General features: G+C 42.7%; 1 protein-coding gene across 4 annotated transcripts in view; it reads left to right on the forward strand.

Annotated features, from left to right (window-relative positions):
* LOC138961478 (alpha-mannosidase 2C1-like) overlaps nucleotides 1-15,412 on the forward strand; it is an 83,310-nt gene that overhangs the window by 4,425 nt on the left and 63,473 nt on the right. For 3 of the 4 annotated variants that reach the window (XM_070333125.1, XM_070333127.1, XM_070333126.1), the window contains exons 6-13: nucleotides 947-1,124; nucleotides 2,034-2,128; nucleotides 2,697-2,788; nucleotides 7,286-7,392; nucleotides 8,869-8,979; nucleotides 10,335-10,427; nucleotides 11,313-11,429; nucleotides 12,758-12,853. In XM_070333125.1, the coding sequence (XP_070189226.1) occupies nucleotides 947-1,124; nucleotides 2,034-2,128; nucleotides 2,697-2,788; nucleotides 7,286-7,392; nucleotides 8,869-8,979; nucleotides 10,335-10,427; nucleotides 11,313-11,429; nucleotides 12,758-12,853 (889 nt within the window). Of the gene's footprint in view, nucleotides 1-946; nucleotides 1,125-2,033; nucleotides 2,129-2,696; nucleotides 2,789-7,285; nucleotides 7,393-8,868; nucleotides 8,980-10,334; nucleotides 10,428-11,312; nucleotides 11,430-12,009; nucleotides 12,106-12,757; nucleotides 12,854-15,412 lie in introns of all 4 variants that reach the window. The other variant, XM_070333128.1, reaches the window with a different exon arrangement.

Raw genomic sequence — 15,412 nt, forward strand, 5'->3', positions numbered from 1 at the left:
AATTGGTATGGTACCTTGAGAACTTTGTCAGAGAAGGTATTTTGAAGAAACAAGTACATGTCTGCACTGAGATAATGGCAATAAAATAAATATGATTTGAAAATTGTATGGGGGCCCAGTAGCTCAGTTGGTAGAGCACTGGACTTGTGATCGAAAGGTCGCAGGTTCGAATTCGGGCCGGGACGGACACGGGTCAACTTTATGTGCAGACCCAGAGACGGAAGCCATGTCCCACCCCCGTGTCATCACAATGGCACGTAAAAGACCTTGGTCATTCTGCCATAAGTGCAGGTGGCTGAATACACCTAAACACGCAGACACCTGGGTAGCGCGACTCCGTTGCTGCTAGCTTTCCACTGGGAGGAAGCGACCCGAATTTCCCAGCGATGGGACAATAAAGTAATGAAAATGAAGAAAATGAAATGAAAATATGAACAATATATCAGTTTCATTATTTCATATCTGTATATTGTTTGAATGACATGATAAATGTGGCAGCGAGGCCGCTCAATCTTTATTTGTCTTCACCTGTGCTAATAGAGCAGCGTGGCCTGTATGGGCGTTTAGGCCCAAAAAAAAGAAGGTGTGGTTACGGTAACATAGCCCAAAAAAATAGGGTAGGAAGGTAGGCAATCACTTTTTTTTTTTTTCTTTTTTTTTCTAATGTGTACAAATTAAACCTACTTGACAGGGAAATAAGTGTGCGACTCGGGCGCTTTCGCTTTCATTGCGTTTTCTGCACTCGTTTTCTTGGTTTTTGTGGGTTTTTTTGGACAAATGTAATGAAAAGTCATAGGGTCGGCCCCTAAAAATAGGGTAGGTCGGGTTACCGTAACCACACCTATTTTTTTTTTAGGCCTTAGGGCTAAACAAATTCCTTGTTATAAATTATAAGTCGATATGAGATTTTACACAGAACATTATTTCAATTTTTTTGTTAATACAGGTACACTGTTTACGTGGAGATGGCCTGCAATGGACTGTTTGGAGCTGGACAGAACAGCATGATAGGTCCCACTGACCCCGACAAACACTTCACACTGCAGCAAGTGGACATAGTGACCTTTGACAGGGATGTCTACGGTCTTATCCTTGACATGGAGATCCTGTATGGCATGGCTAAGGTTAGTCGGATACTTTCAAGTTTGGACACAGAAGCAAAAAAGTAGAGACTAAAGTTATATGCAGAAACATGCAGACAGACGGACAGATCAACTTATGCATGCACGCACGCATGCACACATGCATGCACATGCACACACACACACATATGCATGCACAGACAGACAGCCGCGCAGATCAACTCACACATGCATGCACGCACAAGCACACATGTAAACAATTACACACACATGCACATGCACACACACACACACACACACACGCACACACACACACACACACACATACGTACGCACGCACACACACACACATACACAAACACGGACACACGCACGCACGCACGCACACACGCACACACAAATACACACACACACACACACACACACACACACACACACACACACACACACACACACACACAGTGTTCAAGAAATTTGGCAAGGACACATCAATATTAAATGGGAACATGCTAAGTTCAAAAGTAAAAAGGGGCATGCTTTCAGACTTCATTCTTCTTCTTTTTTCATGGTTTGAGACTCCCACGATCTTTTACGTGTATGACCGTTTTTAACCCTGCCATTCAGGCAGCCATACACCGCTTTTGGGGGAAGTATGCGGGGTATTATTGTGTTTCTATAACCCACTGAACTCTGACAGTGATTACAGGATCTTTTTCGTGCACACCTGGTCTTGTGTTTGCGTGTACACACGAAGGGGGATAAGGCACTAGCAGGTTTGCACATAAGTTAACCTGGGAGATCGGAACAAATCTCCACACTTAACCCACCAGGTGCGGCCGGGATTCGAACCTGCGACCTTCCGCATGGGAGGCTAACATCTTATCCACCAGGCCACTGGGCCTGTCGGGCGTTTTCATATTTTTATGATCTGTTTTTTTCTTTTTTTTACAGGAATTGCCAGACAGTGACAGGGGCTACCAGGCTCTGTACGCAGCCAATGACTTCGTTAATGCCTGTGATGTTCAGGACAAGAAAACTTACAAAAGGTTTGTAATCATAATGGAGGAATTATTTTATTTTATTATTTTGCTAGAATTTATTTTCTTCAGTAAATTTGCCAAAAAACCTGTGAATGTTCTGGCAATTTTCGGACATTTTTGTAAGTTTCATTTATAGGCGTCATGTTTCTCCCAATGTGAAAAAGTTTGGTATCTTCGTGAAAATGAAAGCAAAGTTTTCGGGGATTTTAATTTAATGGCAGCATTTTGCGGATTGCAAACTCCAAAGGACATCCCTGTAATGTCAGAATTTTCTTCAGACAAAGTGTGTTATCGTTTCATTGCATGGCTTCTCAAACCAGGCTACAAATGATTGTAAGCAGACACGCATTGTTCATGAATTATCCAATTGAGTCATCTAGAGGTTAAAGAGGTAGATACAGATTATATGGTGTGTTTGGAATTCTCAGGGTACACAATGCTTGCTGCAAATACATGTGTACATACTGAACTGTTTTAATTCTTTGTTTCTTTTTGTTGTTTTTTGTTGTTGGTTCTTCTGTTTTTCGATTTAATTCTTCTCATGAGAATGTAATGTCAACATTACTGTTTCCAGAGCCAAAGAGATCAGTGAGAAATTCTTCAGCCAAAGAAATGGTGATACTCAGCACACAATCCATGCTGTGGGCCATTCTCATATTGACACAGGTGCGAATTTATACTCAGCAATAATCATACAGTGGAACCCCCATTTTAAGACCTCCAAAAATCTGAGAAAGTCAGGCCTTCAAAAAGAGGAAGTCTTACATTCAGAGTAAATTTACAGAAATGATAAACAGAAAGTCCAGCTGAGAAAACAGGGTCTTCTAAGGGAGGGAATCTTCAAAATGGGTGTTCTACTAACAGAGCCGCCAACTGCTACGATTTCTGCGTAGCATGCTACCATTTTGCAGCAATTGCTACGCTGCTAGCTAAGCCCAAAACTGCTACGCTAAAACAAAAAATTACTCTTTGGGCTTGACAGGGGTTGGCAGCTATGCACTGAACTGGGCAGTTAAAAGGAGTTCTTTATTGGAAAGCTTGTTGACTGAAGGGTCCTCAATTTACAGGTTATAATGGATACTACCTGTGATGTGAGGCCCCCTTCATGAGAGGACAGCTCCCAGTAAAGAACACCTTCTGTTGCCCTTTTAAATTTTGTTTGTTTGTTTGTTTGTTTGCTTAACACCCAGCCGACCACGAAGGGCCATATCATGCCCCTTTAAATGTATTGAGCAAAATGTACATGTCATCACAAATAAGGCACACCTGCATTCCAGGGACTCTTTCGTTGATCCCAATGTGACTCTTTTGGCTGCCCTTTCAACACAGGCATCACTGTATTACTGTGAAAACCCCTTTCAAGACAGGCATCACTGTATTACTGTGGAGACCCCTTTCAACACAGGCATCACTGTATTACTGTGGTAACCCCTTTCTACACAGGCATCACTGTATTACTGTGGAAACCCCTTTCTACACAGGCATCACTGTATTACTGTGGTAACCCCTTTCTACACAGGCATCACTGTATTACTGTGGAAACCCCTTTCTACACAGGCATCACTGTATTACTGTGAAAACCTCTTTCAAGACAGGCATCACTGTTTTACTGTGGAAACCCCTTTCAAGACAGGCATCACTGTATTACTGTGGAAACCCCTTTCAACACAGGCATCACTGTATTACTGTGGTAACCCCTTTCAACACAGGCATCACTGTATTACTGTGGTAACCCCTTTCAAGACAGGCATCACTGTATTACTGTGGAAACCCCTTTCTACACAGGCATCACTGTATTACTGTGGTAACCCCTTTCTACACAGGCATCACTGTATTACTGTGGAAACCCCTTTCTACACAGACATCACTGTATTACTGTGGAGACCCCTTTCAACACAGGCATCACTGTATTACTGTGGGAACCCCTTTCAACACAGGCATCACTGTATTACTGTGGAGACCCCTATCAACACAGACATCACTGTATTACTGTGGAAACCCCTTTCAACACAGACATCACTGTATTACTGTTGTAACCCCTTTCAACACAGACATCACTGTATTACTGTTGTAACCCCTTTCAACACAGGCATCACTGTATTACTGTGGTAACCCCTTTCAACACAGACATCACTGTATTACTGTGGAGACCCCTTTCAACACAGACATCACTGTATTACTGTGGAGACCCCTTTCAACACAGACATCACTGTATTACTGTGGAGACCCTTTTGAAGACTTTCACAAATTAGGTCTTAAAAAGGTGGGAGTCATAAAGTGGAGGTAAATGTACAGGGGTTATGAACAAAATCTAAACAAATCAGGTCTTACAAAGGCGGATGTCTTTAATTGCGGGGTCTTGAAAAGTATTCCACTGTACAGTATTCCTGATGAATATTAATTAGCATATGTTTTAAAGATGATTCAGCTGTGTCTTAAATCCTATGAATTCTGTACAACAGTGGAACCCCCTTTTAAGACCCCCCAATTTAACACTTCCTCCCTTTTAAGACCCAGTGTTATCTCAGACATTTTGTTCATATAACCTCAGTAAGTGTTGCCCCATTTTAAGGCTCCATCCCTTTTAAGAACCTGTTATCTCAGACATTTTGTTCATATAACCTCAGTAAGTGTTGCCCCATTTTAAGGCTCCATCCCTTTTAAGAACCTGTTATCTCAGACATTTTGTTCATATAACCTCAGTAAGTGTTGCCCCATTTTAAGGCTCCGTCCCTTTTAAGAACCTGTTATCTCAGACATTTTGTTCATATAACCTCAGTAAGTGTTGCCCCATTTTAAGGCTCCATCCCTTTTAAGAACCTGTTATCTCAGACATTTTGTTCATATAACCTCAGTAAGTGTTCCCCCATTTTCAGACTCCATCCTTTTTAAGATACAGTGTTATCTCAGACATTTTGTTCATATAACCTCAGTAAGTGTTGCCCCATGTTAAGACTCCATCCTTTTTAAGACCCAGTGTTATCTCAGGCATTTTGTTCATATAACCTCAGTAAGTGTTGCCCCATGTTAAGACTCCATCCTTTTTAAGACCCAGTGTTATCTCAGGCATTTTGTTCATATAACCTCAGTAAGTGTTGCCCCATGTTAAGACGTACTCCATCCTTTTTAAGACCCAGTGTTATCTCAGGCATTTTGTTCATATAACCTCAGTAAGTGTACCCCCATGTTAAGACTCCATCCTTTTTAAGACCCAGTGTTATCTCAGGCATTTTGTTCATATAACCTCAGTAAGTGTTGCCCCATTTTATTGACTCCATCCTTTTTAAGACCCAGTGTTATCTCAGGCATTTTGTTCATATAACCTCAGTAAGTGTTGCCCCATGTTAAGACTCCATCCTTTTTAAGACCCAGTGTTATCTCAGGCATTTTGTTCATATAACCTCAGTAAGTGTTGCCCCATGTTAAGACTCCATCCTGTTTAAGACCCAGTGTTATCTCAGGCATTTTGTTCATATAACCTCAGTCAGTGTTCCCCCATTTTAAGGCTCCATCCTTTTTAAGACCCAGTGTTATCTCAGGCATTTTGTTCATATAACCTCAGTCAGTGTTGCCCCATTTTAAGACTCCATCCTGTTTAAGACCCAGTGTTATCTCAGACATTTTGTTCATATAACCTCAGTAAGTGTACCCCCATGTTAAGACTCCATCCTTTTTAAGACCCAGTGTTATCTCAGGCATTTTGTTCATATAACCTCAGTAAGTGTTGCCCCATGTTAAGACTCCATCCTGTTTAAGACCCAGTGTTATCTCAGGCATTTTGTTCATATAACCTCAGTAAGTGTTGCCCCATGTTAAGACTCCATCCTGTTTAAGACCCAGTGTTATCTCAGGCATTTTGTTCATATAACCTCAGTCAGTGTTCCCCCATTTTAAGGCTCCATCCTTTTTAAGACCCAGTGTTATCTCAGGCATTTTGTTCATATAACCTCAGTCAGTGTTGCCCCATTTTAAGACTCCATCCTGTTTAAGACCCAGTGTTATCTCAGACATTTTGTTCATATAACCTCAGTAAGTGTACCCCCATGTTAAGACTCCATCCTTTTTAAGACCCAGTGTTATCTCAGGCATTTTGTTCATATAACCTCAGTAAGTGTTGCCCCATGTTAAGACTCCATCCTGTTTAAGACCCAGTGTTATCTCAGGCATTTTGTTCATATAACCTCAGTAAGTGTTGCCCCATGTTAAGACTCCATCCTTTTTAAGACCCAGTGTTATCTCAGACATTTTGTTCATATAACCTCGGTAAGTGTTCCCCCATTTTAACACTTCCTCCTTTTTAAGACCCAGTGTTATCTCAGACATTTTGTTCATATAACCTCGGTAAGTGTTCCCCCATGTTAAGACTCCATCCTTTTTAAGACCCAGTGTTATCTCAGGCATTTTGTTCATATAACCTCAGTAAGTGTTGCCCCATTTTATTGACTCCATCCTTTTTAAGTCCCAGTGTTATCTCAGGCATTTTGTTCATATAACCTCAGTAAGTGTTGCCCCATTTTAAGACTCCATCCTTTTTAAGACCCAGTGTTATCTCAGGCATTTTGTTCATATAACCTCAGTCAGTGTTCCCCCATATTAAGACTCCATCGTTTTTAAGACCCAGTGTTATCCCAGGCATTTTGTTCATATAACCTCAGTAAGTGCACCCCCATTTTAAGACTCCATCCTTTTTAAGACCTGATTGTCTCAGATTTTTGGAGTTTTTTTTAAAGGGGGCTTCCACTGTATTCATTGGCTCACGTAAGTGTAGCCTATGCGATGATAAACTTTGTCTGTCTGTGCGTGCGTGCGTGTGTGTGTGTGTGTGTGATAGAAACTTTAACATTTCCGAGTCGATTACGTCTCGGTCAAAATTGTTTGACGTGTGTGATAGAAACTATTTGAAGACGTCACATTATGACGTAAGAGGGTTAGACGTCACGCAAAGGAATTACTGAAAGTCTCGGTCATTGTTATTGTGAGCGGGCCGAGACTAGTTGGCAGATCCAGGGTCTCGCTTTCTTGCACAGTTTCACCTATACTTACTGTGTGTGTGTGTGTGTGTGTGTATGTGTGACGGAGTGATTGAGTTTGTGTTACTGTTTGTCGATTTCTTACGTGAGCCTTGAAGGCTTCGCCTCTTGTTTTTGCTTTGTTATGTTCCAGCCTGGCTGTGGCCGTATGACGAGACAAAGAGGAAATGTGCTCGGAGCTGGAGCTGCACCATTGGCCTGATGGAGCAGTACCCGGACTTCAAGTTTGCCTGCTCCCAGGTACAGTCCAACCCAGCCTTACATCCACCTCTTGATTAGGACCACTTGTCCATTTTGACCACCCCAAGTGATCCCCGATGATTCCCCCCCCCCCCCCCCATATAATTCAGATTTACAGAGCGACCACCTGTCTATAATGACGCCCCCCGCGGGTTAGGGGGAAGAATTTACCCGATGCTCCCCAGCATGTCGTAAGAGGCGACTAACGGATTCTGTTTCTCCTTTTACCCTTGTTAAGTGTTTCTTGTATAGAATATAGTCAATGTTTGTAAAGATTTTAGTCAAGCAGTATGTAAGAAATGTTAAGTCCTTTGTACTGGAAACTTGCATTCTCCCAGTAAGGTCATATATTGTACTACGTTGCAAGCTCCTGGAGCAATTTTTTGATTAGTGCTTTTGTGAACAAGAAACAATTAACAAGTGGCTCTATTCCATCTCCCCCCCTTTCCCCGTCGCGATATTACCTTCGTGGTTGAAAACGACGTTAAACACCAAATAAAGAAAGAAAGTCTATAATGACTATTCAACTGTATTTAAATAATTAACCCTTTCAGTCCCATCCATTCTATTTCCAGATTTGTACCAGACTTTTGTAGTACTATGCATATCTCTGCATCACAAAATCTCAGTTTCAGTCTTCAACTGCCGATATCTTTTGAACCAGTGGACGATATTTCACATTATTGAGTCACTTGAGAAAAAGTGACTCTATGTAATCGGTCAGTGTTAGTCTGTCCGGCCGGCCGGCCGTCCGGCCGGCCGTCCGGCCGTCTGGCCGGCCGGCCGGCCGTAGACACCACCTTAACGTTGGACTTTTCTCGGAAACTATCAAAGCGATCGGGCTCATATTTTGTTTAGTCGTGACCTCCAATGACCTCTACACTTTAACGATGGTTTCGTTGACCTTTGACCTTTTTCAAGGTCACAGGTCAGCGTCAAAGGAAAAATTAGACATTTTATATCTTTGACAAAGTTCATCGGATGTGATTGAAACTTTGTAGGATTATTCTTTACATCAAAGTATTTACATCTGTAGCCTTTTACGAACGTTATCAGAAAAACAAGGGAGATAACTAGCCTTTTCTGTTCGGCAACACACAACTTAACGTTGGGCTTTTCTCGGAAACTATAAAAGTGACCGGGCTCAAATTTTATGTGAACGTGACTCATTGTGTTGTGAATAGCAATTTCTTCCTGTCCATCTGATGCCTCATATAATATTCAGAACTGCGAAAGTGACTCGATCGAGCGTTTGCTCTTCTTGTTTTGATATGAAAGCCAGAAAGTCATTCTTTCATTTGACAAGCAAATCAAGTGATATCAGTAGAGATCTATATCCTGTAAATTAATAGCAATGTCCGAGCTCTAAAGGTTAGTTGAATGTTCTTTTCTCATCAAACTGTCGTTTAAATTAGCAAACGCAGCAGCATATCTTCAAAATAGGATTGCATTTTATTGCTTTTTTCTCTCTCATAGGCACAGCAGTATGCCTGGATTAAGGAGCTGTACCCTTCCCTGTACAAAGACATCTGCAAGTTTGTTGCCAAGGGGCAGTTCATACCTGTAGGAGGCACATGGATTGAGATGGTAAGTAGAGTGGCATACACCATACTGGTATGGACATTGTCATCGACAATCATTTAATACTGGTGCAATGTTACCTGTGATGAGAGGAGCTTGGAACAAGCCGAAAGTGTCCATTGCAGGTTGCCTGTCATGACAGGTATGTTTTGGTCAACTTATACTTGCTTAAGCCCTTGCCAAGCGGAGCATATAGGCCATTGATGACGGTTCTTCGTCACACTCTGGATTGTTCTTTCCGTTTATGTCCAGCTGTTGCCCTGCCTCTTTAGCTCCGCCTCCGTGTCTCGCCTCCAGCTGTTTTGGTCAAGGTTATAGGGACAACAGAAGGTGTCCTCTTCAGGGAGTTGTCCTCTCATTAGAGGGGCTGCAAATTGCAGGTACTCTTGTCATTGAATTCAATTGTCAGCAGTGTATTGCATTTGTGTACCAGCTAGACAGGTCTGTTCAAACTCGAGGGTCAATCCCCTCTTACACACACAGGCCTCAACTCTGCTTGCTAGACTACAACCAATAACATCCCCTCATCTCATCTAGCTCATCTGAAGCGTTGTAATGAGCTGAATTCACTTCATTTTGACTCAGAAAGAAAACGTGGAATGGGATGAGAACCCCCCGCGGGTTAGGGGGAAGAATTTACCCGATGCTCCCCAGCATGTCATAAGAGGCGACTAACGGATTCTGTTTCTCCTTTTACCCTTGTTAAGTGTTTCTTGTATAGAATATAGTCAATGTTTGTAAAGATTTTAGTCAAGCAGTATGTAAGAAATGTTAAGTCCTTTGTACTGGAAACTTGCATTCTCCCAGTAAGGTCATATATTGTACTACGTTGCAAGCCCCTGGAGCAATTTTTTGATTAGTGCTTTTGTGAACAAGAAACAATTAACAAGTGACTCTATCCCATCTCCCCCCCCTTTCCCCATCGCGATATAACCTTCGTGGTTGAAAACGACGTTAAACACCTAATAAAGAAAAGTAAAGAATGGGACGAGAAGTAAAAGATTGTTTCCAGGGTCCACATAAAAGCAGGAGGGCAGTTTAAATGTATGGTGCTTGGTGATTAACATGTAACACAAAAATGCACATATGTGACCCTCCACCACGAAATGAGTCGCATGTCACCTCGAGCGGTTCTGCGCTAGGCTTAATATAAGTCCGGGGAGTGTCTGGTAACAGTGTGAGGGTCACCTTAGTCACAGGCTTATAACTCAAACCGTTTGCGCTCTTTTCTGAAACGGGTTTCACCACTGGATAGAGCATAAAAAAGTCTTTAGAAAAATGTAAAAATATGAAAATCATGCAAACGTGACATGTGACTCATTCCGTGGTGGAGGGTCACATATTTGTATTTATTTGTTTAGGATGGATATGTACCAAGCGGGGAGGCCTTTGTCAGGCAATTTCTGTACGGACAGAGATTCTTCCAGAAGGAATTTGGCATCAAGTGTAGTGAGGTAGGTGTGAGATGTTGTTGGTGATGTTTTTGTTTTTGTTTTGTCTTTTGTCTTTTTATATAAGCCTACTTACAGTCTAAAGTTCAAATTTTTCCCCCTGAATATTCTTGCTGTCTTTTCTACTTTCTCTCTCCCCCCTTAATTCTTTCCTCGTATACCTGTTTCCCATACTGTCACTGTGGGGTGTTTTTATGGTAGATCTTCTATATATATATACGACTAGTGTCTGCAGTGTCTGTCTGTCTGTCTGTCTGTCTGTCTGTCTGTTCGCGATGCACGGCCAAAGTTCTCGGTGGATCTTTTTCAAATTTGGACACCGTATTCAGCTACACTGCGGACACAACCTCATCGATGAGATATTTCAACACGTGCTCTCAGCGCGCAGCGCTGTGCGCGCTGAACCGATTTTTTTTGTTTTTTGTTGTTGTTGTCGGGATCCACTACCAGTAACTCTTCCTTATCTTCTCCAGTGTTTTCAGCCGCGATTATCTCCCTTCCTCCGTGTGGCGTCAATCCATATTCCCGTTACTACGTTACTATTTTTAGAAGGTCACTGCACGTTACTATTTTTAGAAGGTCTCCAGTATTTTGCGCGTTTATCTCCTTTCCTTCGCAGCCTGGTATTCGGTTCTACTTCTTCCCGGCGAACCCGGTACCCGGCGAAGCGGGTAATCATCTAGTCACTCATATATTTTGACATTTCATTTTTAGATGTCTTTCAGCTTAACTGGTTGACTTAGAATTTCAATGTTGAGTTTGAGTGATAGGATGAGTTTTAGCTTTCTGTCCAATAAAAAAGGGGGGGGGGGTGCTTCTGCAAGACACGAAATCCCCCTCGGATCTATCCCTTACAGTGTTCAACTTTTCTTCTTTTTTCTGGTACAGTTCTGGCTGCCTGACACGTTTGGATACGCTGCCCAGCTGCCTCAGATCATGCGGGAGAGCGGCATCACACGCTTTGTCACGCAGAAAATGAGCTGGAATCTCGTCAACAAGTTCCCTGTATGTCATTCCATCAAGTTGATTTTATTTGTCTTGCAAAATAGTTATGTATACGACAGACATAAACCAGAAATATATACGAACTCGTACAATGGTAGTAGGCAGGCACTCGACAGCCAAGAATTAAGACTGGTACTTGCAGGCAAGTAAGACAGAAATTCCTTAAACTCACACAGATGCACACATGTAAATTATGCTCAAGTACCTGCAGACTTATCTTTTGTAATCAACAATTCATAAATGCAGTAAAACTGCCGTATATGGACTTAACTATTAATGTGTTGGTGAGTATGAGTATGTACAGGCATAATTATTTGTTTCTCTCTTAAATACCATAGTTTAGAGTTGGCCTTAATTGTCATAGGAAACAAATATATTTTTTGCCCTAATGGGGTCAGAACAGATCTAACAGATACATTTCCTTGCTTGTCAATATTAGCACACCAACATGGAAAGATGACATGACATTATAACAATGACAATTTCAGCACCCTTGCAGCATGATGCAGACAAATGATTTCTATGAGCAAGTACCGTCTTTTTTGTGTGAAACAAGAATTCATATGAGCCCGAATTTCAGCATCATAGTTTCTGGTGGCAAGGCCTTGACGACAGTAGAGTGCTCGCGCACTTCCCACCCGGTGACAACTACTGCATGGAGGGAACAGTGAAGGAGGTGAGAGCGGTGATGACGAGAGCGGTGATGTTACGGTGATGGGATCACCGGCTGTTGATTTGCTCTGCGCCTGCATGCTTGTCTTTGCGCTAGATTTTGTGTGTGTTTGTGTTAAAATTCTGAGTGCATTATGATGATGGACAGGATTGCAACATGTTCCTCCTTGCATACGTGCATGCCATATTCTTTGTAAGCACAGTATTTCAAGTTAAAAATAAGTGTTTAAAAAATGTTCTCACATATTTCTTACTTCTGATCGCACATTCATTCAGAAATCATTTTGGCAGAGCATATATAGTTCACACAGTTTGGGTTTCCATTCTGAAATTTTGCCTTTCACTGGGAAACATTGTTGCATCTTGCTTGAATCTTTTTTTTCTGTTTACTCAATTTTTTTCATATTAACCTTTTTATTTCTTATAACCCTTGGACAGTCTGCTTTAATTGTTATTTGCTTTCATTCACTCTGACGGTTTTGTCAGTTTCCTTTATACAGGTGATTTTGGCAACAGAACAAGCTTAACTTGCAGTCAGGCTCCACAAAGTGCATTAATGCTGGGACGTGACACCTCTGGAATCGCTGCTCCCTCATACACATATTTCATTTGTCCGGGCTGGCTTCTATAGTTCACAGTGTCAGTGATTGTTTCAGCACCACACATTTTGGTGGGAGGGGGTGGATGGGTCCCGGGTGCTCTCTCACTTCCCTCCAGGAGATTCCTATCACCTAGAGGGGCATGTGAAAGAGGTGAGCAATGATTAGACCATCCAGGACAACCTTCAGCTATGGCTGGGGCACGGTGATCTCCCTTGTCAGTTAAGACAACACTGATGGAGTCCCTTGTTTCTTGAGGGAGCTATTTTGCATAGTTTACAGTCGCAAGAGGTATGCAAACATACAATGACTGAAATTACCCTGCCTCTGCTCCCCTACTTTTCTGTTCGATCATTTAGACAGACCAAAAATGACAAATTTATTACTGACCAATTGACCGGCACGGTTGGCCTAGTGGTAAGGCGTCCGCCCCGTGATCGGGAGGTCGTGGGTGCGAACCCCGGCCGGGTCAGACCTAAGACTTTAAAATTGGCTTTAAAATCTAGTGGCTGCTCCGCCTGGCGTCTGGCATTATGGGGTTAGTGCTAGGACTGGTTGGTCCGGTGTCAGAATAATGTGACTGGGTGAGTCATGAAGCCTGTGCTGCGACTTCTGTCTTGTGTGTGGCGCACGTTATATGTCACAGCAGCACCGCCCTGATATGGCCCTTCGTGGTCGGCTGGGCGTTAAGCAAACAAACAAACAAACAAAAATTACTGACCAATTGACTGAAAAATGGACAGCCAGACAATGTTCTACTCTGATAGTCATTTCCATCAATAAACTTGAACCACCTTACCCCACACCCACATACATGCTCCGCCATTCTGGCTCAGAAAAGAAAGAAATCTGTACATATAGTTTGATGAATGGTATTTGTGTTGAACATAACAGTTTCTTGTTCTGTTGTCTGTTCCAATTATTATGTTGAAGAACTGTGTTTGGTTGTTATATGATATGAATGTTGCATGGTGTTTGTGTCTAAATTGCATCAGTATGTTTAGATGGCTTTGGTAAGCTCAGCCAGTACATTAGCCCATACCTTATTTTGTTTCTCTGTAGACTTATAGTCCTATCATTTATTTTATTTTGTGGGAGCTTTTTAGCTTGTGTAAACCTGTATTAAATTACATATTCTTACTCCGAGTCACATATTTAGCATTGACGCAGTCGATAGCTAAGGTGTCTGAAACGCTATCCCGCCTATAGTCTAAGGGAAGCAACCCAAGCTAAAAAAGTAGCAAGCTTGCTACCCTGGGTTGCCTCCCGTAGCGTATCACGCCACAGATCTCGTACCTGGTACGAGACACCCTCATTCGACTCCTTTCAGCCAGAGAGATAAGGTCGTTTTTTGCGCTATGCTCCGAGGCCGTTTCGTTTTGTCAGCCTGACACCCTCCGGCCTCGGCCTCCCGTCTTCTCCTAGCTGTTTCCAGTTGGTGAGATTGTTCCTTATTTTATTTTGACTTTGTATTGATTCTGCTGGAAATTGCTTACGTCCTCTGGACTCAGAAGTTTCTTCAGCGGTTTCTAGTTGCGTTGGTCGCCATTTTGGTGGCCATTTTTTGCTAGCACGTGGTGTTTCTACTGAGTCCGTGCTCGGACAGTGAGCTTACTCGGTAGGAAGTTAGTTTTAGATGCCTTGTAGGTATCTTTTTCTTGCTAGTAAATAATTTTTCTGCTGAATTTCTTGTCCGCTCTGGACTTCGATTTTACAGTAGTTGTTTTGTTGGCCTCCAGTTGGAGCCATTTTTCGCTAGCACGCTGTGTTTCTACTGAGTAGTTTTTCGTCCGTGCCCGGTCGCTTTACTATCTTGGTAGGCTGTTAGTTTTAGCTGCTTTAGCGGCTACTGCGCTAGTGCTAAGTTTATTTTCTACTAGGATTCTTCATCCGTTCTGGACTTAGAATTCTACAGTAGTTGTATTCGGCGGCCGCCTTTTGGTAGTCGTCCTTTATCCTAGCATGTTGTGCTATCGAGATGTTTACGTCCTTTCTAGGAATGTAAACTACCTTGGTAGGCTGTTATTTAGCTTCGTAAGAAGCTATTATTATATTGCTAGTTGATTATTCTGCTGATTTTTAGGTCCGTTCCGGACTCAGTTAAATTTTCAGTAGTCTTTGTTTACCTCTTGTCAGCTTACGTTTTCGGCAGCTGCACTTCCGGTTAGACTGGTATGCCTGTTTGGGTCCGTGCTCGGACTTTGAACATTTTGCCAGTAGCATGTTTTTGTAGCTACTTTTGTGGCTTGTTTGCTAGTGCTAGTTCCGGTTCTGCTGAAGCCTACGTCCTCGAGACTTGTTACTTTTCAGTAGATTTCTTTCTCACGTCGCCGGCTGGGTGTTTAGTGAGAAAAGACGGGGGGGGGGGGGGGGGGGGGGGGGGGTGGGCTTCCTCGTCTTATGCCAATAGCCCCATGGTACATGTTTCTGATCCTAAGACTAATTCGGTCTTTTCTGTGCCTTTTTCGGCGCCGGAAGAGACTCCGTCTGTCTCTCAGACGTCAGTTTCGGCCGCTTGTGCGGCCGTTTCTCCCCCTTTGTTGACACCAGAGCCTAGCGCTCTGGTGGCTAGTCTTATTGCTTCTTTGCTTACAGAGATCCGTACTTCTGGGGGCGGGCGTCCCTTGCTTGGTGGCTTCGAGGGTGACGACGGCAGCTTCGGATTCCGGACGTTTTTTACCCGGGTCCTTGTCGCTCACTTGCGTTTCCGGA

This window comes from Littorina saxatilis, linkage group LG3, assembly GCF_037325665.1.
Source record: "Littorina saxatilis isolate snail1 linkage group LG3, US_GU_Lsax_2.0, whole genome shotgun sequence".
NCBI lineage: Eukaryota > Metazoa > Mollusca > Gastropoda > Littorinimorpha > Littorinidae > Littorina > Littorina saxatilis.